The sequence below is a fragment of the Perognathus longimembris genome, chromosome 18, assembly GCF_023159225.1.
Source record: "Perognathus longimembris pacificus isolate PPM17 chromosome 18, ASM2315922v1, whole genome shotgun sequence".
NCBI classification, from domain to species: Eukaryota; Metazoa; Chordata; class Mammalia; order Rodentia; family Heteromyidae; genus Perognathus; species Perognathus longimembris.
Window position 1 is genome coordinate 10,558,304 of NC_063178.1, and position 26,982 is coordinate 10,585,285.

General features: G+C 49.4%; 1 protein-coding gene across 1 annotated transcript; it reads left to right on the plus strand.

Moving 5' to 3' along the window:
- Window positions 1-714: 714 nt before the first annotated feature.
- Window positions 715-25,861, plus strand: Proser2 (proline and serine rich 2). Its single transcript, XM_048367821.1, has 4 exons — window positions 715-832; window positions 14,458-14,681; window positions 22,520-22,775; window positions 24,930-25,861. The coding sequence occupies exons 2-4, from the start codon at window positions 14,544-14,546 to the stop codon at window positions 25,859-25,861; spliced, it is 1,326 nt and encodes a 441-aa protein (XP_048223778.1). The 5' UTR covers window positions 715-832; window positions 14,458-14,543.
- The last annotated feature ends 1,121 nt before the right edge of the window (window positions 25,862-26,982 follow it).

Genomic DNA, 26,982 nt, shown 5'->3' on the forward strand with positions numbered 1-26,982 from the left:
AGAAAAACTAAGTAGTTAAAAAAAAAAGATTGATGGGTGAAAAGGAAATCCAGGAAACAAATGTGTGTATGTGATAAGCCGTCTCTGAGAATATGACTGTTCAATAAATGCCAGTTATTGTTACCATCGAATTAAAAAAAAAATCTCTCCAGTGTACCCAAGTGGTCCATGGATGTAATCCCAGCACTCTGGAAGCGGAGGCAGGAGCGTTGGAAGTTCAAGGCCAGCCAGGGCTGCCCAGTGAGAGCCTGTCAAGCACAAAACCAAGGGGGAAGCATGCCAGGGAGAAGTCCGCTCAGCGCCCCGAAATCCAAGGCGAGCTGGGGACTGTCACGCTCCCGCCTGGAGCCAGGAACAGCTAGGGCGTCCCGCGTGGCCGTTTAAATGTCGCGGGCACGCGCGGCGCGTGCCCGGAGGACCGGCACCTCTCCCCCGCCCCCCCCCCCCCCAGCTCCTCCATCCCCAGCCTGGGAACGCTGCGAGACAGGGATGCGCGCACGCCCGGAAGGGGGAGCGCTGGGCCAAGAGCGCGCAGGGGCGCGCGCACGGGGAGGGGCGCGCCGGGCGGGGAGCGCGCGCAGCGGGGAGGGGCGCGCGGGCTCGGGAGCGCGCGCAGCGGGGAGGGGCGCGCGGGCTCGGGAGCGCGCGCAGCGGGGAGGGGCGCGCGGGCTCGGGAGCGCGCCGGGCCGGGAGGAGCGCGCAGACCCGCGGGCCCCGGACGGCCTCTGGGACTCGCTGAGTCGCGGGCTGGCTGCGGGCGGGCGGGCGGCGCGAGCGCTCGGGCCGCGGGCCGCGTGGACACCTGCCGTCCCGGGAAGCAGACTCCCACCGGGTGAGTTTAAGTGCGGAGCCCGGGCGGCTCGGGAGCGGCGGGGTCGGGGTCCCCCGCGATCCCTCTCCTCCACGCCGGCTCTCCTCCCTCTGAAGTTGGGGAGCGAGGTCGCCGAGCCTAGGGCCGGGGTTCTGGGGGGAATGGCGTGGCTTCCTCCGGGGCCCCGCGTTGGCGGCGCGCTTTCTCATCAACTTGGGGCGCCCACCAACCGCCCTCCCCAAACTCCGCGCTCACTCCCCGGAGCCGGGCGAGGGGAACAAGGAGCGCCACGGTGCCCGGCTCCGGTCATTGGAGGTGTCGGGGTCCCCCGCGGGGCGTGGGCCCTGTTGGCGGGGTGTCGGGGTCCCCCGCGGGGCGTGGGTCATATTGGCGGGGTGTCCGGGTGTGGGTCATGTTGGCGGGGGATCGGTGACCCCCGCGGGGCGTGGGCCCTGTTGGCGGGGTGTCGGGGTCCCCCGCGGGGCGTGGGTCATGTTGGCGGGGGATCGGGGTCCCCCGCGGGGCGTGGGTCATGTTGGCGGGGGATCGGTGACCCCCGCGTGGCGTGGGGCCAGGTCGTTGGAGGTGTCGGGGACCCCCACGGGGGGGGGGTCCCCCCCTGGGCCTTGTCGCAACCACCTGCCGGCCCGAGGTCCCGAGCTCCCCACCCCCCACCCCAGGTAATTGAATCACGGGGATGTGTGAGATCTGCCCCGGGCCAGGAGGGATTAAAACGGAAGAAAATGTGGCTAATAAGGAATAAACCCCAGTATTCCTCCCAGGCTCTGAGGTTTCCCAGTATTGTTTTACCACGCCTAAATTTAAGCATCTAGCTTTTGAAAGGTGCCCCCTGCACCCCTTAACCGCAGGCACTGACCTCGGGAAAACTTTCTTAACTCTTTTCCTGAGTCGACTGGGTTCAACTGCCCGAGTTGAATGAAGGAAACTGATTTTGTCTGTGTTTTTCCTCCGTCCCCGGTCTTTGCTGAACGGAATAGAGGAAGAAAACACCTCCTGGCCCCACAATTTTACTGGATTTTGTTTGATTATGTCTTTGTATTGTACAAAGCTTTGATTTCTGGAAGACATAGAAGACACACCAAACCAGGTGGAAATATTTCTTACAAGAGAAACCTTTATTTAAAAAACACTCATACTTTTTTTTTTTTAAGCACCATGTATTTCATGCCCTCGGGATTCTGTGTCTGAACAGTACAGATTGTTATTTTCTAGGTGGAGGAGGAATTTTCATTCTAGCAGCCCATGTGGAAATACAAACAAATGCCCTGTTTACTTGGGATTGGGTGAGAAGGGCGCAAGTTGCATGAACACCTCCTGCTTGCCAAACTTGACAGTGTATGTATGGAATCTTGTGTGGTTTCTGGCCAGACTGGTAACAGCCGTTTTTAAAGGACTGTGTCTTTTTCCTGGACCAGCATTTCAAATGAGCCTCTTAAAAAAAAAAAAAAAAAAACACACCTTAAACGTTGGTCATCATTTAAAAATAACTCATTTCTCCATTCATAGAAGTCAGGAATTCAAAATTAGATTAATTGAGAGAGCTAGAAAAGGAATGAAATGATTAAAATAAAAAAGGTTTGAGTATGTTTGACTACATAGCTACCTTGTTACAGTGAACATTTGCCTGCTTGGCATTAGTGCAGGTCTGGTGAGTTCATTCATTCATTCCTCCATATTTGTCAGCTGTTGACTACCTATGGTGCTGACCCTGACTGCTCTTGTGCCTGCTCTCTCTCTCTCTCTCTCTTTCTCTCTCTCTCTCTCTCTCTCTCTGTGTGTCTCTCTCTCTCTCTCTCTCTCTCTCTCTCTACCTCTTTTTTTAAAACCTCTTTTTTGTGTGTGTTTTGGTTGGACCTGGGGCTTGAGCTCTGGACCTGGGTGCTGCCCCTGAGCTCTTTCGCTCAAGGCTAGCACTCTACCACTTAAGTCACGGTGCTACTTCTTGGCACTCTACCTCTTGAGCCACACCTCCACTTTCAGCATTTTGCTGGTTAATTGGAGAAAAGAGTCTCTCTGGATTTTCCTTCCCTGGGCTGGCTTCAAACCACAGTCCTCATAGATCTCAACCTCCTGAGTAGCTAGGCTGACGGATGTGAGCCATGAGCACTAGGCTACTGACATTTCTACATCACAGCCATAGGACCAAGCTGCCTTCATCAGAGGCTGGGAGATGCCCCGTCCTGCTTCCCAAGTTCTCAGACACTGGGAGCTTCTCCCAGTGTCAGATAACTGCCTGGCTGGATCTTGGGACCTGGAGGCGGCAGGGGAGGGAGGAAAGGGCTGGGGTGGAGCTGGCCCGGCAGAGGGGATCCTCGCAAGCGTATCTTATCTGTGCTGTGTAGGACAGCCGCCAATGTCAAAGGCTCTGCAGAAGGTGCCAGAATTCTAGCAGCTCCCCGGAACTTGAGCTCTTTCCTCTGATGGTTTGTGTTCCCTTGAGCTCTTTCCTCTGATGGTTTGTGTTCCTGTGTATTGCCCTTGTGGTGGGGGGGAGGGGAGGGCAGACCGCTTACTGCTGACCATGGGCCCCAAGGGTCCTGATTCTCATTTTTCTTTTAATTGTAGTAGACTACACAATAAACAAGAAGCTACATGTGGTTGTGCCCTTCTGTAATCCCAGCTCTTAGGAGGCTGATGCCAGACTGTAAGTTCAAGGCCAGCATGGGTTACATAAGAAGCAAGGCCAGCGAAGACACTGAGTACATTCGTTCGTAGGGGTCCCATGGCCTTAACCTGTCTAGCCCAGAACCTTTGTGTCTCCCTCACCTGCTGAGAACTCAATCTCCAACTCCCCTAGTCTCTTAACATGGGCTAATCCACTCTTGGTCTTTGGATTTGCCTGTTCTAGACATTCGTATAAAAGGAATCTTAAAACATGTGTCCTCTTGTCTCTAGTTTCTTTCACTTAGTGTAATATTTTAAAGATTCATCCATGTTTTAACATGTATCCATTCCTTTGAGGGGGTGCATCCTATTCTATTGAAGGTATAAGTCTATTTTATTTGTTGATCAGCTGATAGCTGTTGGGTTGTCCCTCCTTTTGGCTTTGCTGAAAGTGCTGTTGTGGATATTTTAGTACATATTTTTGTTGGAATACCTGTTTTCAGTTCTTTGGGGTCCATACATGAGAGTAGAACTCCTGAGTCATGGTAATTCTATGATTAACCTGTTGAGGAACCTTATTCCCTGGCAACGGCACTGACGTTCCCACCTGCAATAGAAGAAGGTTCTAGTTCCTCCACATCCCTGCCCTACACTCATTATTTTTCTTCTATTGAGATAATTATGCTCATCCTAATAGGCCTGAAGTAGAATCTCATTGTGGTTTTGATTTGCATTTCTCTCGTGACTAATCCTTTTATGTGCTTGTTGGCCATTGATAGATGTCTTCCTTCTTTGGGCTTGCTTTCTCTCTCTTCTTCCTTCCCTTTCTTTTCACTGGACTGGGATTTGAACTTAGGGCCTTGCAGTGGTTGAGTGGGTGCTATACCACCGAGTCACACCCCAGCTTTGGGTTCCTGCAGGAAACAGCTCCTGCCCTGCAGGGAGGAGGGTGGGGTTTATAGTGGGCGACAGCAAAGCCCATTCACATGGCTTGTTATGATTGTTCTATTTCTTTCTTATTCGTCTCTTCCTGGGCTTCATTTACAAATCAAGCCTCAGACACTGTGTGAACTCATGGGAAAAACACACTGTGTGTGCACAGTGTCTACCAGGTGCTACCTAGAAAGGATCTTCTTGCTGCCCCAATCCTGTGTTTCAGTGCAGTTATTTTTACAGGGTTTACTTCATCTATGATGCTCCTGACAGCCCTTTTTCTTTTGGTTTTTTAAATTTTATTATTATTATTTTCAATTTTTCTGCTTTCTCCTTCCAGGCTTCTTCTCCAAAGAGGCCATTTTCTGGCGAGTGCTTATTTTAGTTCTCTTAATGTTCATCAATTCACCGCAGCTCCTGTGCTGAGCCCTGGAGGAGACACATACCAAGGTGCAAATTACATTGTCGTGTTCAAAATGAACAGGTGCAGCAGAAGCTGAGATTATAGGCGGATACCACCACACCACCACCACACTTCTTTTCTTTTGTTGTTGTTTTTTTTTTACAATATTAGTTGTCAATTCCTTGCCACACTAGAATTGAGGGGACTCAAGTTTCCTAGGCTGTAAACTTGGGGATATGAACAAAGCTTGCAGGCCATTCTCAAATCTCAAAACTTGAGATTCCAAATTACTGAAACTTCTTTCTTTTTCTTTTTTTTTTTCTTTTTGGCCACTCCTGGGGCTTGAACTCAGGGCCTGAGCACTGTCCCTGGCTTCTCTTTGCTCAAGGCTAGCACTCTGCCACTTGAGCCACAGTGCCACTTCTGGCCATTTTCTATATATGTGGGGCTGGGGAATCGAACCCAGGGCCTCATGTATACGAGGCGAGCATTTTACCACTAGGCCATATTTCCAGCCCATTCTCAGACCCAACTCTCTGGAAGCATTTAAATGGTTTATTTTGCACAAACTCCTTAAAGGGATGACCTTGTGTGAAAGGAAGGCAGTATTTTATTCTAGAGTGTAATGGGTAAGCTTGGTCCAGCGCTGCTTCTGAAGATGGGGTATTTGCAATTTTCTTTTTTTTTTTCTCAAATTTTTATTATCAAACTGATGTACAGAGAGGTTACAGTATCATACGTTGGGCATTGGATACATTTCTTGTACTGTTTGTTGCCTTGTCCCTCATGCCCCCCTCTGCAATTTTCTATTAAGACTCAGATGCTGGAAGGTTCTACCGAGTGACTGAAGTCACTATTGTGCTAGGCCCGGTTGGGAGTATAGAGAAATTTAGGAAATCTGGGGCACCTCAGATTGGCATGGTACCTCATGAGCAGAACCCAGCTGCCATGAGGCTGGGACTTAGGAATGCTCACATCTAGGAAGGGAGGAGGAGGATGTGAGGGTTAGAGGTAGGTGGGGCATGGTGGGACACACCTGTAACCCCAGCATTGGGGAGGCTGAGATAGAAAGATCATGAGTTTGAGGGCAGCCTAGGCTGCAAAGTGAGACCCTGTCTCAAAATTAGCCAGGCCTAAAGGCATGCCTCACTACTTATGTAGCTGTCTTAATTTTTTTTAATTCAGTACTAAGGATCAAACCCAGGATCCCCTGCATGCTAGGCAAGTGCCATACCCCCAGTCATAGATACAGATTTTTTTTTTTGAGACAAGGTCTTTCTATGTTGCTCTGGCTGGCCTGGAACTCAAGATCCTCCTGCCTCCAGCCTCCTGAGTAGCTGGGATTACAGGCAGGCACGACCATACCTGTCTCAAACTTTATTTATTTTTTTTACAATGTTAATGACCTATATTAGGTTAACCATAGAAAGTTACTAATATTCGATCCTGCTAGATCCCCGTTAAAGGCACCTGCATCAGAATCAATCTAATCATGTGTGGCCCTGGTTGGCCAAATTTGAAATTTTCAATCGTGTATTTCTTCTTCCGGGGCCTGGGTGCTGTCGCTGAGCTCTTTAGCTCAAGGCTAGCCTTCTACCACCTGGAGCCACAGCGCCACTTCTGGTTTTCTGGTGGTTAATTGGGAGATGAGCGTCTCACAGACGTTCCTGCCTGGGCTGGCTTGGAACCGAGATCCTCAGATCTCAGCCACTTGAGTAGCGAGGATGACAGGTGTGAGCCACCGGCGCCTGGCTCCTGAGTCGCCTTCACTGGGATGTTAGCTTCGGTTTGAGTTTCGAGGTGGTTGGTGAGGTTACAGGCCGGCTGCTCAGTGGCCCGCTGCGCTTTCTTGGCCCCGGATTTACGAATGTGGAGGAGTGGGGCCGAGTGTCAGGGCCATCCCAGCACCAAACACAAACAAATAAACAAAATGAAGTGCAAGCAGACTCCCACGAGCAGGAAGCTAAATCCCTGACCACATCGTCTTCAAACTCCTAAGCCGTCACCCGCTGCAGCCCAGGGCGCTCTGCTTGCGTGCTGGGACAGGGGCCCCTGTTCTCTGGGAGAACATTTATTTCTGGAACCCTTCTTTTCTTTCTGTGGCTTGAACTCAGAGCCTTGCACTTGCTCAGTCAGCTTGCTTGCTCTACTACTGGTGCTCTCCTACTCGAGCTTTGCCTCCAGCTCTGCTTTTTGCTGCCTGTTTTAGAGATGAAATCTCTCAGACTTTTTTTTTTTTTTAACCTGGGCTGGCTTCGAACATGGGTCCTTTGATCCTTTGGATCTCAGCCTCTAGCGTAGCCTAGATAAGCATGTGTGAGTCTCTAGCACCCAGCTCTTATTATGTTTTTTTAATAGGGAATCCAATCACAAGAGTAAAATATATGTATTTCAATATATTTCATGGTTTGAAGCCATCCCGGGCAGAAAAGTCCTTGAAACACTTATCTTGAATTAACCAGCAAAACACTAGGCTGGAGTCACAGCTCAAGAGGCAGAGCACCATCTGGAGCATGCCTGAGGGCCTGAGTTCAAGCCATGGTACCCGCATGCAAAAGAAACTTTTTTTTTTTTTTTGGCCAGTCCTGGGCCTTGAACTCAAGGCCTGAGCACTGTCCCTGGCTTCTTTTTGCTCAAGGCTAGCACTCTGCCACTTGAGCCACAGCGCCACTTCTGGCCGTTTTCTGTATATGTGGTGCTAGGGAATCGAACCCAGGGCCTCATGTATACAAGGCAAGCACTCTTGCCACTAGGCCATATCCCCAGCCCCCAAAAGAAACATTTTTAAGGTGAGTTGTAGGTATGGCCCAGTTGATAGAGTGCAAGCCAGTGAGCAAAAGCATCAGGTACTGAGTTCGAGTCTTGGTCTCTGACCTAAAAATATTATTTTTAACAAGAAAATGAAATGTAGGTCAACAAGTACTTGTGTCCTCCTTTTCCGCCAGCTGGGCGGGTTCCTGTCCGTGGGGGTCCCACGGTGCTGGGCAGGAGGGGAGGGCAGACCCGGGGCCCGGGACAGCTCGCGCCCATCCGCCTCTGTGCACGTCGTCCATAAATCCTTTTTAGGGGAAAAGGAAACAGCTAATGTCGTGTAAGGCTATTTAAAGCCCTAATTGGAGTAAATAATGGGAAAGTAAGGTCAGTGCAGTTCCCCCTTAGGAATTCAGCCAGTGACACCGGTCAGGAGTGGGCAGCCCTAATTACCCACACGTGGGGGCCACCACTGACCGGGCAGGAATCGAGAAAGTCACAGTCCGTCCTTGAGTGACATCCCGGCGAAGCGCCGGTCTGGGAGCCTTAGGGAAACATGTGCGCGTGGCAGCCTCCCTCTGGGAAAGCGCTTGTTCTCTTGAGATTTGAAAGTCAAAAAGAGCATATCTTAAGCCTGAAATCCTAGCCATACAGGGCCGTGAGGCCTGCAGGATCGTGGTTTGAGACCAGCCCCAGTGAGCGGGGGGAAAAAATGCTAGACTGCATCTCCAAAGCAACCAGCAAAAAGCAGGAATGGGGGTGTGATTCAAGTGGTAGAACGCCAACCAACAAGCAAACCTAGCAAGTGCAAGGCTCCCAAGTTCAAACCCAGTTGAGCCAAAAAAAAAAAAAAAAAAGAAAAAAAAAAAGAAAGAAAAGAAAAAGGAGAGCATATCTTTCTAAAAGTAGTTTGGCTATTAAATCATATTGGGATTTTTTTCACCCAGAGGGACATAGCTTTAGAGATCATTTCTTTGACAAGATTGTTTTTCTAGGTTTTTGAAAAAATATCTACCCAGGAACCTGTGGCTCACTCCTATAATCCTAGCTTCTCAGGAGGCTGAGATCTGAGGATCAGAGTTCAAAGCTAGGGCAAGAGAGTCCTTGAGACTCAGGGACAGCACTCAAGCCTTGAGTTCAAACAGAAGGGAAGGAAGGAGGAAAGAAGGGAGGGAAGACCGGAGGGAGGGAGGAAGGGTTCCTAATGACCACACACGCAGATTCTTCCAGTTCATCTTTACTGATGTGTAACTTAATTGCAGAGTATTTTTTTTTTTAGTTTTTCTGAGAATTGCTTTGTGGCTAGATGTGCTATTGGTATTCATAAGTGTTCCTTATGAACTTGAGTTGGGGGTTTGTTTGTTTGTTTCTGTTGAGACAGTGTCTGGCCTTATAACCAGGATAACCTTACACTTTGTCTCAGCCTCAAGAGTTCTGAGTTTGCAGGCGCGAGCCACCACGCCCAGCTGAAGGAATGTATATTATGAAGTTGTTGCTTATGGTGTGTGGTAAATGTTGATTAAACTTAACTGAATTGGTCACTTGATCAGTTGCCAAGAGAAGTTTGCTAGTCTCTCCTACAATGTTCATTGTTATTATCTTTGAGACTAGTTGTAAGTATGTGCAAGGTCAATTGTAATTTTTTTACCATTTTGAGTCTCTCTTGTCTGATCTTGCTACAATGATTTGAATTTTCTATTATATTAGCATTTGCAAGAAATCTTACTCTCTGCACTTTACTCATTCGGTATCCTCCCAGCCCTACGAAACACACGTCTGGCTTCATCATATACTTTTAAGAAAAATCCAGTTACTTTTTCTCTCTTAATTTGGTTGTTTTTCATTAAGATGTAGTTGCATCATTTATGTTTGCTTTTCTTGTAATTTGTGCTTTTGATTTGTCCTCTTCTGGTCCCCACTCCTTTGCTTGTTACCTGATGCTTTCATGTTCTCTCTGGAGGGGAGGAGTTAAGACTGAACATCACCGTATAGGCCTCAAATCTCCAGCCCTCCAGCTTCAACCTCCAGAGTGCTGAAATTACAGGCGTGCATCACCACACCTGGCTTGGAATGAGATTTCCTTTGTGGTTTAGATGTTGACTATTCCAGTTCAGGTTTTTTTTCATGGTTTCCTTGTGAATCCTAACATAAAGGCTAATAAAATTTAAAAGTTAATGGGCATTTTTATCATCCTTGAAACACAGCTCTCCATTGTTTCCATGTGCAGTTAGGTTGTTTTGTCTGCTAGTTCTACATAGCTGATTTCAGAAAACAAAGCCGCAGTTGGATAGTCGGAGTCTGCGTTCACTTATGTCTGCCATGTGCACTGGTCAGCATTCTTTCTCTTTTTCTCCCACCTGGGATTTTTCCTTCCTGAAACTCCACTTTTAATAGAGGTCTATTGGTAGCAGGCATTTTGCTTTTCTGGTTTTGTTTGTTGTTGCTTTTGTTTTCTTCATTGCTGGGAACAAACCAAGAGGTCAGTGTCTGGGCTCTTCTTTAGAACACAACCAAACTTCCTGGTTTTTCCTGCAAACATTTTAAAATTCATTGTATATATTTTCAACAGTTTTAACCTTCACAATTTTACATTTGTATGTGATGTGTGTGTATATATGTGTGTGTGTATATACACACATATATAAAAATATATATACATATTTCAGATGAAACAGGCCTTCTAAAAGCTTACATTTTCCACACTATGTAGCCCTTGTTCTTGAAAACACACTTTCTTAGCTGGGCACTAGTGGCTCATGCCTGTAATACTAGCTGATTCTCTGGAGACTGAGATCTGAGGATCATGATATGGAGCCAGCCAGAAAGTCTGTGAGACTTATCTCCAACTAACCACCAGAAAACCACAAGTAGAGCTGTAGCGCAAAATAGTAGAGCATTTGCCTTGAGCAAAAAAATCTCAGGGACAGCACCTGGTCCCTGAGTTCAAGCTCCAGGACCTCCCCCCCCGCCCCATACACTATATACATATCCTACTGTGGGGCTTGAACTCAGGGTCTGAGTACTGTCCCTGAGCCTCTTTGTCCTTGAGGCTAGCACTCTAGCACCTGAGCCACAGTATCACCTCTAGCCTTTTCTGAGTAGTTTATTGGAGTTAAGGGTCTCATGGACTTTCCTGCCCAAGCTGGCTTTGTACCGTGATCCTCAGATCTCAGCTTCCTGAGTAGCTAGCTAGCTGGGATTACAGGCACGAGCCACTGGCATCTGGCTATATATGTTCTTTTAAATGTCTTCTTCGCATCTGTTGAACAAGGGGATTTCATTCTGCCGTATCCGTGTTTTCCTTCCCAGTGTTCCCTGATCAGATTCACTCCCTCACCGCTCTCCCTCCTCTACCGTTTCTCCTTTTCTGAAAACAACATCAGTGGGTTTCATTGTTCTGTTTTCATAAACCTGTATAAAGGAGTTGAAGTATATTTTCGCTCCTTCTGTCCTGTTTTACATCCCCACGGTTCAGTTTTGTTAGGGGGCTGTTGATTGGTCGGCGCCACTGTGGTATTGCACAGCTGGATCTATTACATTCATCACTCGTTCCTGTTCCATGTTCCACTCTCACCCCATGTTCTGCAAGTTTCCAGCAGGTCTCCTTACGCTATCTTGATACAAGATACAGGGTAGTGGGTATTCTTCATCTCCTAATGGTCTTTGAAGACAGATTTCCATAGCAGGCAGAGGAGCAGAGTTTGGAGGTCAGAGGTCAGAGGTCGGGTTAACTTCTTAGCACCATGCAGCAACCCAGCTGCTGCTACCAGAAGCCAGTCCTATGAAAATGACCTTTACCTCCAGCATGTTTATAGCATTCTAATGGGTGATACGTGCTCCAGTTCCATGGCTGATGCCTAGTGGATGGGTTAAAGCTCACCGCTTTAAATTGGCAACATCAAAGCCGTGTGGCAAGGCGAATCCAGCTGGAGACTCCCGCAAAAGTGTAGGAAGAGTGGAAAGCCAGCACTTCGAGATGCCATGGCGGTGACAGGCATTTGTCACCTTGCTCTACTTTCTTTGTGTGTATGTGTGTGCTGGTCCTGGGGCTTGAACTCAAGGCCTGGGCGTTGTCCCTGAGCTTTTGTGGGTAAGGGTTAGCACTCCACCACTTAAGCCAGAGCCCCCCTCCCAGCTTTTTTGGTGGTTAATTGGAGATAAGAGTCTCTTGGGCTTTGCTTCCTGCTTCTGGCTTCAAACCATAATCCTCGGATCTCGGCCTCCTGAGTAGCTAGGATTACAGGTGTGAGCCACCAGCGCCCTGCTGTATTGATAATGTTGTATAGCTCGTAATGGTGTGATAAATATCCAGATAGCCCTTGGCAGAAAAAAAAGGGGGAGTTCCTGCCCCTGCGAGGGGGAACTCCAGGGCTGGGGGCTGCCTGAGACTGTGGGGCTTGCGTTTGGGGTGTGGCAGCTCTGAGGACCAGCTCAGTCCAGCTGAGGGATTTGCACACCCAGAGCTGTTGGTGCATACACACTAGGTCCTTGATTCTAGTACCTGATTGTGGCTCTGTGTATGGCCTGCTATGTGCACACCATCTAGGCCATGCTAGATCTTTCTGGAAAGCCCAGGGTCTAAGAGCAGAAGCTGCTTTTCTCTTCACTCCAGTGCGCTCATGTTGGGGTTCCCTGGCCCCGGGACCACACCCCACATATCTCCCAGAACCTTCCCACAGATGTCCCCGCTGCCTGACCCAGCCGGGCAGTCACAGACGCAGGAAGATTGCGTGACCTTTGGGGGATCTTAACCTCATTATTTTCTTTGCTCAAAGGGATAAAATAGACATTGCCAAAAAAAATTAAAAAGGAAGTTTCCAATAAACACTGAAACACAAACAGAGGAAATGGAGAGGAAAGCGGGTCCTGGTGGCCCGATTTCTGCCCCTTCAGCCTGCCAGGGGTTGGGATGGCTCCGTGACGCCCGCCCTGCCCCTTGGGAAGAGTCAGGTTCGTCCTGCTGGGCGGGGCCTGCCCCCGACTCCGGCCTCGCTGCTCACGTTTTAGAATGTGTACTGTTTACAAACCCAAACAACAAACCCTGGATCGGTTGCACAAGTGGCCATTGTAAAGCGGTCATGACCCTCCCGACACATCACTGAGTCCGGCAGTCTGGCCGGCCTGTGTCCTGGGCTCAGGCATCAGTGACTGGGTGCCCCTCCCCGGGGGCAGGCTGGGGCAGAAGGCTCCCCCCTGCCCCCCCCGCCCTCCCCTTCCGGAGACTTGCTGTCTGTCCACGGCAGCCTCCTCTGCAAGTCTGTTTTCCTAAAGAACCACAAATTCCCGAGAGATCAGAGATGATTGACGCTTTATGGCTGGGAGGGATATAAAAATCAAGGTTGGTTCTTCCTTTCCCACCACCCCCTGCCCCCTGGCTTATGTTTTTTCCTCCAAGTCTTTCAAGAAAATGGCTTCACGGACAGTCTAAATGTTAAGAGTTTTGCAACTTTGAAAGTAACAGCAACACAGGGAAAAAGGAGGAGGACTCTGGCAAGGTGTGGCCCGCCCATTACCACACTCCAAGCAATGCCCTCTAGGCCCTGACCTGGGCCATCCAACAGCCTGTCCCACCCACACGAGCTGCTCCAGCCAATCAGCGGGCTCTGTCCCACTTAGCCCCACACCAGCCCTGTCCCAAGGCCTTTCGGACAGATTCGGCTTTGGATTTGTGGGACGGAGCACAGTGGAGATTGACATCGATAACTATGTTTCTGAGTGCCACACTGTTGGCGCTATTTAGATTTTCATATGAACTCTGTGTGACTGTTGAGGCTCTCCGATTATTGAATGAATTTTAAGACAAAATTTTTCAATCTCTTAAAAATTGTTTTTACTACTTGGAATAATAATAACTTACCAAAAGTATAAATGCTCAGAACCTTCTTATTCCTTGAATTGATTTTCCTACAAGAGAAATGGAGTAAACTATATATTTTTAAGTGTTCTTTTTTTTTTAACAGATATGGTTACAGGATTTCTCTAAGAAGGTTTTCATAATAATTTTTCGAGGCAAGAACTCTACCAGTAGGCCATATTCCCAGCCCCCTCATAATAATTTTTCAACTCTTCAATAACAAAGTCCCGCTAAAGGTGTTCAATACTGATTGGACTTTTTCTACAAATGCATATATCTGTTAATATTAATCAATAGGAGGTCTATTCCTATTAGTCACTTTTGGTGTTCTAGAACATTTTATGATACTTAACTGTTCAGGAGCTGAGCTGTATTTCCAGGTAACAGGGTTGGAAAAGCGAGGCCTAAAATCCTAGCTACTCAGAAAGCTGACATCTAAGAATCATGGTTCTGAGCTAGCCCAAACAGACAAATTCATGTGACTCTTAATCTCCAGTTAACAAGCAAAAATCCAAAAAGTAGAGGCATAGCTCAATGGCAGAGCACGATTCTGCCACCTGGCTCAGTGGTCAGCCATGAGTGAAAAAGCCAAGCAAGAGCTCGAGGCTAGAACATTGTGAGTCATTTGTAGTGCATTCATCTTTTCTTAAAAAATGACTCTTATATCTGGTCAATGGCTCACACCTGTTATCCTGGTTACTCAGGAGTCTAAGGTTTGAGGATCATGGTTTGGAACCAGCCCAGGCCAGAAAGTCCATGAGACTCTTATCTCCAGTTAGGCACCAAAAATGTCCAGATGTGGTGCTATGGCTCAAGTGGCAGAAGTGCTAGCCTTGAGAAAACAAAACAAAACAAAACACCTCGGGAACAGCACCCAGTCCCTGAGTTCAAACCCCAGGACTGGCAACAAAAAATTTAAATTCAATTCCTCTTACACCTTCAGAATGGGTAATGATGGAAGGAGAGATGGCTGACCCTTTATCCCACCGATGGACCGTAGTTCGACCCTCCAGCTTTGAGGACTAGGGACTAACCTGCCTTGGCTCAGTGACCGATGCCGTTCTGTCTCCATTTCTCTAGAAGTCCTTCTGTGGCTCAAAAGCTCAGAATGGGAGGCCAGCCCCTCCCCCGCCCGCTGTGATCCGCCTGGCCCAGCTTCTGTGGGGATGCCTGTGAACCACCAGAAACCCGGCTCCTCAGACATGGACGCCGACATGTCACCCAGCTGCAGACCCAGAGACGAGAGCGGCGGCGGTAGCACTGTGGGGAGCCGCAGCCGTGCTCAATCCAGAACGTTCTCTCTGGTGAGTGGGGGTTTCCATGCCTTTGCTGCCCGCAGCACAGAGCAAATCTCTAGCTTAAGCCGAGAACTCGGGGTGCCTCTGAACCTGGACTGCACCCCGCAGAAGACCCCTGGTGTCCGGGCTGCACCGGGCTGGCCTTTCATCATCGCAGTCATTTCTCTAGACATTCCTTTTGCGTGTCTGTGTGTGTCAGTCATGGTGCTTGAACTCAGGGCCTGAGTGCCGTCCCTGAGCTTTTCTACTCAAGGCTAACGCTCTGCTACGTGAGCCTTAGCTCCAGTGCGGGCTTTCTTGGTCGTTTCTAGTCTATGGGCTTTCCTGCCTGGGCTGAGATCCTCACATCTCAGCCTCCCGATAGTTAGGATTATAGGCACGAGCCACCAGCGCCTGGCTCATTTCTCTATAAATCCTAAAGCAAGTCCTTGCCCGTCTTCAATTGCTTTCTTCTTTGGGAAGTAGGCAATCTCTGAAGATGAGACATTCAGGATACTCATAATCCCAGGGGTGTGAGCCTCGCCCTCGGGCTCTCAGCTGAACTCTTCCTCACCACTGGCTTTTAGCTTCTGACGTAGGAGAAGGGGGAGGGAGGAGCCTCCACCCCTGCCAACGCAGGACTTCCCACCGGCCTCTCTCTTCCCAGAGCCCCCTCCTGCCGCCACCTGCCCCCACTTCGGGTCCACCGGAGTCTTTCTCTTATCAGTACTTGTCTAACTTGTTTGTCTTTGATCACAAATGGTAAGAGGACAGAAGGCCACCCCCCCAGGGCCCTGTGCCCTAAGGCCCCTGTGGCCAGCATTATGACTCAGGCTGCTCTAACAAGGCCCTGCACACCGTCTTATTTCTTTAAAAGAGCTGGTGTGTTGGTGGGTTTTGTTTAAATACATACTTTTAAACTTGTTATTATAAAGGTGACGTCCAGAGGGGTTATAGTGTCATAAGTCAGTTAATGACAATGGCCACCACTTCCTTCCCTCTCTCCTGGTTCCCCCGCCATCTCCCCCCCCCCAAGTTTTATAGTTCATCTTCAACGGTGTCTGGTGAGTACCACTGCTGCATTTGTTTGTTTTCCTCATAAGGATTTCTTCCTCCCAGCATTTTCTAGAAAGCAATAAATACAATCTGAACCCAATTGCCAAATTCTAGAATACATGAATATGTATTTTCCCTTTGAAAGTGAAGAGAGGTGGTTTGCCTCCGAGCTGGTGTCTGGCGGGGGGAGCGGCTGCCCTTCGAGGGGGTTCAGAGCCGGCCGCGCACGGCAGCCGTCGGCGCTGCTCAGCGGAGCCCGGGAGATTGGGTTACCTGTTTGCTTAACCTCTGCACGCAGGTGTCTAAATATTTGTGCCATTTCACCAACCACCCAGAATGTCACCACCCGGGACAGAATGCTGCCTCGTGCCAGTGTCTTGGGTTCTGACTGAACGCATTCCTGAAGCCTGTTCTGCCCCAAGGCACAGCGGGTGCTTCCTGCACCACAGTCTCGCATTTGCCCAGCTAGAGAGAGCCGGAATCTCTTCATGCCTTCCCCACTCCATAGTTATCCTGAAGGCCTGTCACTCCATGTGCACTTCTTTTTCTGTGTATGTGGTGCTGAGAATCGAACCCAGGGCTCCATGCATGCAAGGCGAGCCCTCTACCGCTGAGCCACCTTCCCAGGTGAGCAGTCACGTGCGCTTCTTTAAAGGCAGGATTGGGACATTCCAGCATACCTTCTGTTCATGGGATCTCTGACTTAGAGCCAGAAACAGCCACACATCCCAACCCACTGTGTGCTTTTCAGTGAGTCCCAGCACTTAAAGAGCTATCGTGTGTGTGTGTGTGTGTGTGTGTGTGTGTGTGTGTGTGTGTGTGTACCAGTCCTGGGGCTTGAATTTAGGGCCTCACACTCCCCCCACCCCCATGGGGCTAGAACTCAGGGCCTGGGTGCCATCCCTGAGCTTTTGTGCTTAAGGCTAACACTCTACCACTTTGAGTCATGGCTCTACTCTAGTTTTTTGGTGTTTGATTAGAGGTAAGAGCCCCAGGCTAGCTTTGAACTGTGATTCTTAGATCCCCCTGAGTTGTTAAGTCATAAGCCACCAGCACCCAGCTCCTAACATTCTTTTTTTTTTTTCCTCCCAGAGCCTGAGGACTGAACTCAGGACCTTGCACTTGCCAGGCAAGTGCTCTTCCACTGAGCTAAATCCCCAACCCCTCCTCATACTCTTAAGTTTTTTTGCTCAAGGCCTGGTGCTCTACCGCTAGAGCCACACCTCTGCTTCTGGATTTTTGCTGGTTAGTTAGCCAAATCCAAAAGACTCTTAGATTTGTCTTCCTGGGTTGGTTTGGAACCAGGATCCTCCAATCTTAGTGTCCTGGGTAGCTAGGGTGATAGGCTTGAGCCCCTAGTGCCTAGTTTGATGAACTGTCTTGAACCTCCCTTGATTACTGTGGCTCTTAAACCCCAGGATGTGCCTATAGTCAGACAGATGTCAATTTGTGAGCTAATCCCTTCCTTCTCCAGAGCATCCATGTCTCATGGCCCTGCCCATTGGTCATAGAACAAGGATGTAAAGCAAGCAGAGGGTACCGAAGACCAGATGGTGTCCTGGGTATATGTTGTGAGATTTCCAGAAGAAACACCAGAGGCGCGAGGAAGGAGATGCAGGTCCTGTCAGCCCTGGCTTCTAGCCTGCAGTGAGCCACAAGCAAAACAGGTGCACGACGTGGCCGCATGGCTTGTCTTCTGTGCAGTAGACACTGCTGAAGGCTTCCTGTGTACCAGAAATGAGTAAAACCTGCTTGTAACCTGGTTAGGAACACATAATACAGCCTCAGGACAGAGTGTGTAAAGACAGGCCAGTGTGCCTTAAAGCTCTCAGAACATGTGGAATGCCCCACTTTTGTGTGTGGCTGTCTCAAGCAACAGCTCCTATAGGCGCCGTGGCTGGAGAGCCGTTGAGGTGGACATCAGCCCTGCCCACTTAGAGAACTTGGAGGCAGCCCGGAGCCCAGTAATAATCCCTCTTCAGTTCTGTAATTAAAACCATCCTCATTACCATTCCTCTCTGGTTTGTTTATTTCCCTGTCCTGCCAGAAGTACAGGTTTAAGTTAGCCATAGTAAAAAAATGACAGCAATGTGTAGTTCGAAATAACCACAATTAAACCCTTGATCCAAGTGAGCAAAGGCCATGCGTGCTATGGTCTCTTCTGAGTGGGCCCAGGTAGACCCCGAATTTAAAGCTATGTGTATCTTCTCTCCACCTTTAGTCTATTTCAGCTTCTGTGGGCTCTCATCAACTTAGATGGTCAAACCAGTAAAGCTCTGTTCACATGGTGGGGAAATAATTTGGGTGTCTATGCAAAAAGAATGTGTGAGCATTGGATCAGACTCTGAAGACAGACACCCAGCACCCTACTTGATCACAAGGCCCCACTAGCTCTTAATGCCTGCCTTATCCTCAGCCAGCAGCAGCATTTTTATATTTTTGGTCTTAATACATGTGTCAGTTCTACTTAGCTTTCAGATCCTTCACAAGAAGTTGCTAAATTGTCTCAGTCTGCAGATAATTCAATATCTTGGTTAGAAAGAAAAATGAAAGGACAGTCTAAGAACTACAGGAGCAAGAGTCAGTAGTTTTTTGTTGTTTTTTTTTAAGGTTTTTAAGGGGTTATTATAGTGTGTTTTTCTGTGTTTGTGTTGGAACTGGAGCTTCAACTCAGGGCCTGGTGCTGTCCCTGAGCCTTTTTGCTCACGGCTAGCAGCACTCTGCCGCTTAATTGGAGGTCAGAGTCTCACAGACGTCCCTGCCCAGGCTGGCTTCGAACTATGGTTCTCAGGTCTCAGTCTCCTGAATAGCTAGTATTACAGGTGTGACCCACAGGTGTTTGACTTAGTGTATTTTAAGCCTTCTCAGGCCTTTTGAACTACCAAAAGCTTTGATAGTGTTTGTTTTGTTTTGAATTCTCTCTGTAATATCCTCTGCTTACCTCTCAAAGAACCTCGTGTCCCAAATCTGTTCTAACATAAAAATGTCAGCATTTGTTGACTTTTATAAATATTGCTAGCCTTCACTTAAAAAGTTTGTAATCTACCCTTTTAAAAGTTATTAGTGTATATTAATTGTGCTAAGTACTGCACTGCACTGTGACCTCTTCTGGAGGCCAGATAGCTGTTATCTGGATTCTTCTCTAGCTTGGTTTGTGCTACATGACTTTTCTGTGTATCTCGTGTAAACGTAAATAGAGCCAGGCAGGTGGCTTATGCCTGTAATCCTAGCTACTTCAGAGGCTGAGATCTGAGCCTCAGGAAGCCAATTTCCAACGAAGTTTCTCAAAACATACATTAGATTAGCAAAAGTAGAGAGTTTTCAATAACTAGTACTGAGAAAATTGGATCTGCAAAGAAGGAAGCTGGCTCCCACCTCTCCTTAGCTACAAAAATCAACTCCAAGTACACTTGTTTGTTTCTTTTTTTTTCTTTTCTGTCAGTTGTGGGGCTTGAACTCAGAGCCTGCACATTGTCCCTGAGCCTCAATGTGCTAAAGGCTAGCACTGTACCACTTGAGCCACAATGCCATTTCCAGTTTTTGAGTGGGTAGTTGAGGTTAAGAGTCTCATAGAGACTTTTCTGCCTGGGCTGGCTTTGAGCCACAGTCCTTAGATGTCAGCCTCCTAAGTAGCTAGGATTACAGGTGTGAGGCACCAGCACCCGGCTTTATTTGTTCCTTTTTTTTTTCTTATTTATTGTCAAAGTGATGTACAGAGAGGTTACAGTTTCATACGTTAGGCATTGGATACATTTCTTATACTGTTTGTTACCTCCTCCCTCTTTCCCCCTCCCTATTTGTTTGTTTCTTAAGACAAGATACATGCCAGGTGCTGATGGCTTACACCTGTAATCCTAGCTACTCAAGAGGTTGAGATTGCCGATAGCCTAGCTAAGGGACAGTGCCCAGGCCCTGGGTTCAAGTCCTAGTATTAGAATGTGCGCGCACACGCACACACACACAGAATACATAACCCAGACTGGCCTCAAACTCACAATCCTCTTGCCTCTGCCTCCTTCATGCTAGGATTATAAGCCTACCACCACACTCAGTTCAAAATGAGTTAAGCACTTAAATACAAGACCTGAAACCATGAAACTTCTGGAAGAACCCACAGGGGATATAATCCATCAGGACATTGCAATAGGTGGGAGGGGGAGGGGTTGGATAAGACTTTTTAAAAGCCAATGAAGCAAAAGCAAAACTAGCTAAATGGAATTACATCAAACCAAAAACCTTGTGTGCCACAAAGGAAGTAACAGTGCAGAGACAACTGAGAGAAGGGAAAAAATATTTGGAAAGTATGTATCTCACAAGGAGTTGATATCTAGAATATATAAGGAACTCCAAAAATTCAATAGTAAAAAGAAAATAATCTGGCCAAAATGGGGGGAGGGAGGAGGCAATAGACCTTAAATAGACATTTCTCAAAGGCAAGCATACAAATGGCTCACAGGTGTATGAGAAAGAAGCAGTCAGCATCACTAATCACCAGGGAAATGAAAACCATAATGAGCCCCTGCCTCACCCCAAGCAGAAGAAGACTGGAGACGTCAAGGGCTGGCGAGGAGGTGGAGGGGAGGGAGCCCTCGTTCAAAAGCCAGTATGACGATTCCTCACAGTATTAAAATAGAACTTCCACCTGATCCAGCAATGACACGCGCTCCCGGTTCAGAGGAAATGACATCAGCGCATCCTAGAGACATCCGCACTCCCGTGCCCATTACAGCACAGGCCACAGAAAGTAAGAAATGGATGAGCTTCGTATGAATGTGTAACCCCTATGTATCACACCTTGACAATTAAGAAAAAAAAATGGGTGAGCTGAGTGTCATGAGATCTCTTCAAGGTCTAGCACTCCCACGCCAGAGACAGAAGCATTAGTTCAAGACCCTACCTGAAAACAAACCAACCCAAAGCAAAAATGAAAGAAATGGGAACAACCGTCATCTAATAAATGGGTAAGGAAAACGTGGCACCTGTACACCAAGCCATTAAAAAAAGAATGCAATGCTGTCACTTGCAACAACGTGCATAGAACTGGATGGGGACTGCTACGTTTGGGGTCACAAGCCAGGCACAGAAAGAGATGTAGCCCATGGTCTCACTCAGACTGGACCCATTCAAGTTGTAAGCAGAGGCTGGGGAAAGGGGTGAGGGGAGGCGAGAAAAGACTGGCCAGTGCTCGCCGAATGCTAGGGAAGTCCTGGTGTGCTCTTGCCTCCCATGGTGGCTACAGATGATAATTGCATACTGTTCATTTCACAGCCAAAAGACAGGGTTTTGTCCGTTTGCACCATAAGGAACTGATCTGTGTTTGATCTGATCTGCGCAATAAGTACATGACAGAAACTTCTAGATGGGCACCGTTTTATGTCTTTATTAATTCACATAAAGTATAGATAGAATAAATGATTGAATGGCTTGTGTACATTTACATTGTGGTTCAGCCATTGCCGCAGTTGGATTAAGCTTCCCAACCTCAGAGCCGGCCGAGCCACTCACCCGCGTGCTGGGAGCCCTTTGCCACAGCGCCCGGCATGGTAGGTGTAGGGAGGCGCCTCCTAAGCTTATTTTCTAGATGAAATCTCACGTGGGGCCGGCCCGCTTTGAGGCTGGATTAGCCCTGGGTTTAGAGCCCATTCTTGTTTTGTCCCTCTTGTAACGTGGGAAAATAGCCTGTGTCTTGAGCCAAAGGTTTGTTTTAAGCCAGTATGCGTGTTTATTTTACTTGTGTGGTGTTGGGCAGGGAACCCAAGGTCTTGTGCATGCTAAGCAAGCACTCTGTGAGGAAGCTAGGCCCAGCCCCAGGCCAAAGCAAGGCAAACTCCAAAAGCCAGGCATAGCCGGGCACTGGTGGCTCCCCCCTGCAATCCTAGCTACTCAGCAGGCTGAGATTGGAGGATCAAGGGTTAGGGAGACTCCATCTGCAGTCAAACAGCAAAATGTGAGGCTGGAAGCATGCCTCAAGTAGTAAAGCACCATGAATGAAAAAGCTGAGAGCCTGAGGCCCAGAGTCCAAGCCCCAGTCCCAATGCACATCCTTGAGTGCACACACACACATACACGCACACACACACCATGCATAACCCTCCTGAAGCACTGTGCAAGGAAGGTCACAGTAAGAGACAAAAGAGGAGAGAACACAAATGGATTCATTTCCCTAGATGGCTCATGTTTTTGTTTTGTACTAGGCCTGGAGCTTGAACTCAGGCCCTGAGTGTGGTTCTTTAGCTTCTTCCCTCAAAGCTAGCGCTCTACCGCTTGAACTACAGCTCCACTTCCAGATTTATTTATTTATTTTTATCAATTAAATTTTGTTGACAAGGTGTTGTGCAAAAGGGGTAGTTACATAATAGGGCAGTGAGAACATTTCTTGTGATATCTTACACCCTCGTTTTCCTTTCCCTTCCCTAGATCAGGTAGGCATATATACAATACCCAGTGTACCAAAAACATATACAGTAGCCACGTGGCGTACACCAAAGGAAATTCACCTAGAACTTTCAATATAACGTTAACAATAGATTTTTGGTGGTTCATTGGAGATAAGAATCTCAGACTTTCCTGCCCAGGCTGGCTTTGAACTGTGATCCTCAGATCTCAGCCTCCTCGGTAGCTAGGATTACAGGCGTGAGCCACTGATGCCCAGCAGGCCTTGTGTTTCCTACCTTGATAACAGCGGTTTTCATGCAGGTAAAATGGTGACAACTTGTCAGTGGGAACTTGCAGCGTGCAACAGCTTGCTTGCCAGGGCTTTATCTGATCGCGTGTCACTTCCATTCCCAATCTCCTGACCTGCCTTCCAGGATGACGACGAGAGCCTGAAGTACCTCACCCACGAGGAGAAGGACGTCATCCTGTTCTTTGAGGAGACTCTCGATTCCCTGGCAGACGACTTGGAGGAGACAGCGCTGGGCGATGGGGGCGTCCGCTGCCCTTCCCCACACACTCCCGCCGAGAGCCCCGCCAGTCCCTGGGAGCCGGGAGAGGTCATCGACCTCGTGCAGCCAGGACCCAGAGCCGGCGAAGGCCAGCGCCTCCCAGACGCACTCCACACAGCAGGTAAGGGGCAGCCCGGGGTCCCGCTGCCACCGAGTCGTGTGGAACTGGAGGGAAGTGACACAGAGACACTGGCCACTTGTTTCCTCCTGGCCTGAAAGAACAGGGAGCACAAACGTGGCAGGGCGCATTTGGAAGGCTAGGGAAGAAACGAGAGAGACCTGCCTGGGCCCTGCTGTTCTAATCCACTCTTGTTTGATAGAAGCTAGAAGCCTGTGAGAATATGTGGGTGCATTTGTGTTGCTTTTCAGCCAGGCTGTATATCTAATTCAGAATTCCCTAGCCGGCAGTTACGACTAAGAATAGTTGGCTCTCTAGTCACCCCTTCAGAAAAGTGACGAGTGCATTTTGCATTTTTATGCAAAAAAAGTTTCTGCTTTGAAGCAGTGTTCCTAAAAGAAATTAGAACTAGTGAGCTGACCCTTTATAAAGATCAGATAACAAAATGGGGCCAAAGAAAATAGTTTTTGTTTTGTCCCAGTCCTGGGCACTGCCCTTCAGCCTTTCTCTTGCACAAGGCTAACACTCTGCCACTTGAGCCACGGCTCCACCTCCAGTCTTTTGGTAGTTTGTTGGAGACAAGAGTGGATTTTCCTGCCTGGGCTGGCTTTTTTTTTTTCTTGGCCAGTCCTGGGGCTTGAACTCAGGGCCTGAGCACTGTCTCTGGCTTCTTTTTGCTCAAGGCTAGCACTCTGCCACTTGAGCCACAGCGCCACCTCTGGCCGTTTTCTGTATATGTGGTGTTGGGGAATTGAACCCAGGACCTCATGTATACAAGGCAAGCTCTCTTGCCACTAGGCCATATCCCCAGCCCATCTGGGCTGTCTTTGAAGCACACTCCTCAGCTCTCATTCTCCAGAGTAGCTAGGATTACAGATGTGAGCCACGAATACCTGGCTAGAAAGCAGTTTTTGAAAGCACCTATGCACTGGTCTTTTGATTTGTTTTTTGGTTGGTCATATTGAATTCAGGGCCTGGGTGCTGTCCCTGAGCTTTTTTGCTCAACGCCAATTGACTTTCCTGCCAGAGTTAGCTTTGAACCGAGATCCTCATTTCTCAGCATCCTGAGTTGCTAGGATTACAGGCGTCAGCACCCAGCAGCCCCCCACCCCTTTTCTAATGTGATATTTTTATAGCTGTGGCCAGTGTCTCTCTGTGGCTGGCACTGTGTGATGCTGCACAGATATAGAGATAAAAGGACATGGGTTATGGTTTTGGAACCCAGGACAGGTGCACAGAAGAAGCAGTGAAGCAGAGGGCACAGTGGAGTCCCCAGGCAGGCCACCGAATGCCACCAGGGCTGGCCAGTACCTCTGTGGTACATTTAAGGCCCCTGGCACAGCCTGAATCCTTCCTCTTGGTCAGGTATGGGAACATCGGGCACTGGAAATCAGTGTTTCTCATTGGCTGCCCTTTCCCACTGGCCTATGACGTCATGTGTCTCTCATTGGCTTCCCTCACCCACTGGCCTACACGATATCATGTGCCTCTCACTGGCTGCCCGCGCCCATTGGCCTGTGATGATAATGATGTATGGCCCTGAATGAGATTATAAATATCCAATGGCCCCTGGCACCTTGGCAGATAAAAGGCTCCCACACCTGTTCTAGGTCTCTGGAGTTGGTGGTGTGTGCACACAACTTTCCAGCTCCTCAGTCCCCTCCTCAGGCCCCAGTGTGGCAGCGAGTGCTCGCTGCTGGCTTTTGGCATCATGGATCTGCTGGTTATCAGCCTGTGGCCATGAGAATAATGAGCTGATTTCTGTCACAGTCTGAGAAATGGGAGAGGAGAGTGGCAGTTACAGTGGTCGCCACTGAGTTCAGTAGACAGGAATGCCATACATTTACTGTGTGTGTGTGTGTGTGTGTGTGTGTGTGTGTGTGTGTCTGTGTGTCTGTGTGAATCCCGGGGCTTAAACTCAGGGCCTGGTCACTGTCCCTTAGGTTTTTTGTTCAAGTGTAGCACTCTCTCATGAGCCACAGCTCCACTTCTAGCTTTTTGGTGGTTAATATCTCAAATTAACCACCCAGGTCTCGTGGACTTGGCTGCCTGGGCTGGCTTTGAACCATGATCCTCAGAGCTCAGCCTCCTGAGCAGCTAGGACATAATCACTTTTACTTAGGTGGAAGCTAATGCATTTTCTCCCGTGCTTTTCAGGGACAGAGCCTGCAGGCAAGGAGCATGTCCCTGACCTTAACGGCGGGAAACAAGACGCTGAGCCTCCCCCAGCGTCAGAGTCCAGGGACCCCGAACCCCCCGCTCAGCCCCCGGCCCTGCCCAGCGTCCTGGAGCCAGCACCCCCCAGGAAGGAGCTGCTCGGCCCCGCTCCTCCCTCCGAGCACCCAAAGCTGCCTCGATCCATCCCCACACCCCTCGTGATTGCCCAGAAAATGTCCGAGAAGCTGGCAGGAAGTGAGGCCCTCTCTCCCGCGTCCCCCTGGAAGGAAGGCAGGCCTGCAGACTGGAGGACCCTGGCATGCGCGGCCCCTCGGAACGGGGACCACCCCCTGTGGCACAGACACCCGGCCCCGCCGGCCCCCAAGACCCCCCGCTTCCCCAGCAACATCAGCGTGACCATCAGCTCGGGGAAGGACTTCAACAAGACCATCTCCAAGGCCGCGGTCAACGTGCAGGAGCGCAAGGCCCAGGTCCTGGCCAACATCAACGGCGTCTCGTACGCGGGGGAGGGCCGGGCCCCGCGCGGCGACGCCCCGGAGCCCGGCAGGCCCGGCCCGGCCGGCGGGCAGCAGTCCCGGGCCGTGCAGACCGAGCTGGCCAACGGCTTCCCGAGCATCCACGAGGCGCTGAAAAGCGAGCCCAGCGCCTTCGTCCCCACGGGGAAGACCATCACCTTCCGGCCCGACCCGGCCCTGGCCGGCAAGCTGGCCCGCCAGGGCGCCAGCCGGAGCCTGTACGAGCCCCAGCCCCCGGACTGCGACCCCCGGGCCCGGAGGCGCGCGGGCTCGCTCCCCCGGGCGGCGGGCTTCCGGCCCCAGGGCGTCACCGTGCAGTTCTCCGGGCGGGGCTCCAGCGAGGAGGCGCGGCGGGAGGCGCTGCGCAAGCTGGGGCTGCTCAAGGAAAACCTGTGAGCCACGGGGGGGAGGGGGGTCCCCAAGCCCCCGGGGGAGGGGGGGGCAAGAGGACACGGGGGTCATCCCCCGCCGCCAGGAGCCAGCCACACCGAAGGCTGCCCGCCCGAGGGGGGCGGGAGCCAGAGCCCCACCTGCTCCCCCCCCCCCCCCCGTGTGAAAGAGAACCCCGCCAGTGTCCATCATCTGCCCCTAAGGCGCAGGGTCCTTGGATTGCAAGTGGCATCTGTGCTTAGGTTACTTGGGGATTTATTAATTCCCTAGCCCTTTCCACGGGACATGAAAGCCAGTTTAGCTCTCTCTCATACTCAGGATTTCCCCTTTTCTAAGACAGCAGAAGAGTCATGCGTGTTAAATTTTATATTTTTTTTAAATATTGCTTGTTTTTAAGGGCTGAAAGATTGTACTTTACCCCGTAGGTAAGGCTTTGTTTCTTGGTATCATTTGATATAATGACTGATTCCAGTTGGTTTTGATTTTTTTTGTTGTTGTTTTTTTTTCCATCCACATTGAAACTTTCAGAGTAAGATTTGCTATCGATTTTGAGGCTGGGCTTGGAAAAGGGTAGTCATTTTGAGCAAGACTGTCTGCTCAAGTGTCCACCCAACCTGTGTCCTTGAGAGAGGTGGGGTGTCTGTGTTGCGTGTATATCTGTACATAAGACGTGTTAAGGTATTCCTAGGTGTTGTGTGTGCACACGTGCATGTTTGTGATTATATAAATCCCAGTTCTGAAAACCCTGTTATGTAACTCCAGGCTACAAGCACTTCCTGTTCTGCTACAGGCGGGCGTCTCCACAGTGTGCAAGTGGCACAAGCGATTGTTGCTCCAAATGTGGAAGTCTTCTGAGGACGCGTGTCTGCCATATTTTGGTGAACCAGAAGTTCTTTTTCCTCAACAAGGTGTTCTTTTGTTCTCAATTAAAGAAAGCTGTGTTCCCTGCTTCCAGAGACGTATGAGCGTTCCTTTTCGCAGTGAAGATTATTTTACAAAATAAGCATCTTTGCCTCTTCACCTAAGATCACCTAATTTTGGTTTTTGCTTTCCAAAGTAGATAATGGGCAGGAGGGAAACAAAAGCGTCTCAAAGTCCTCCTGTGTGAGCCACATCCTAGAATCCAT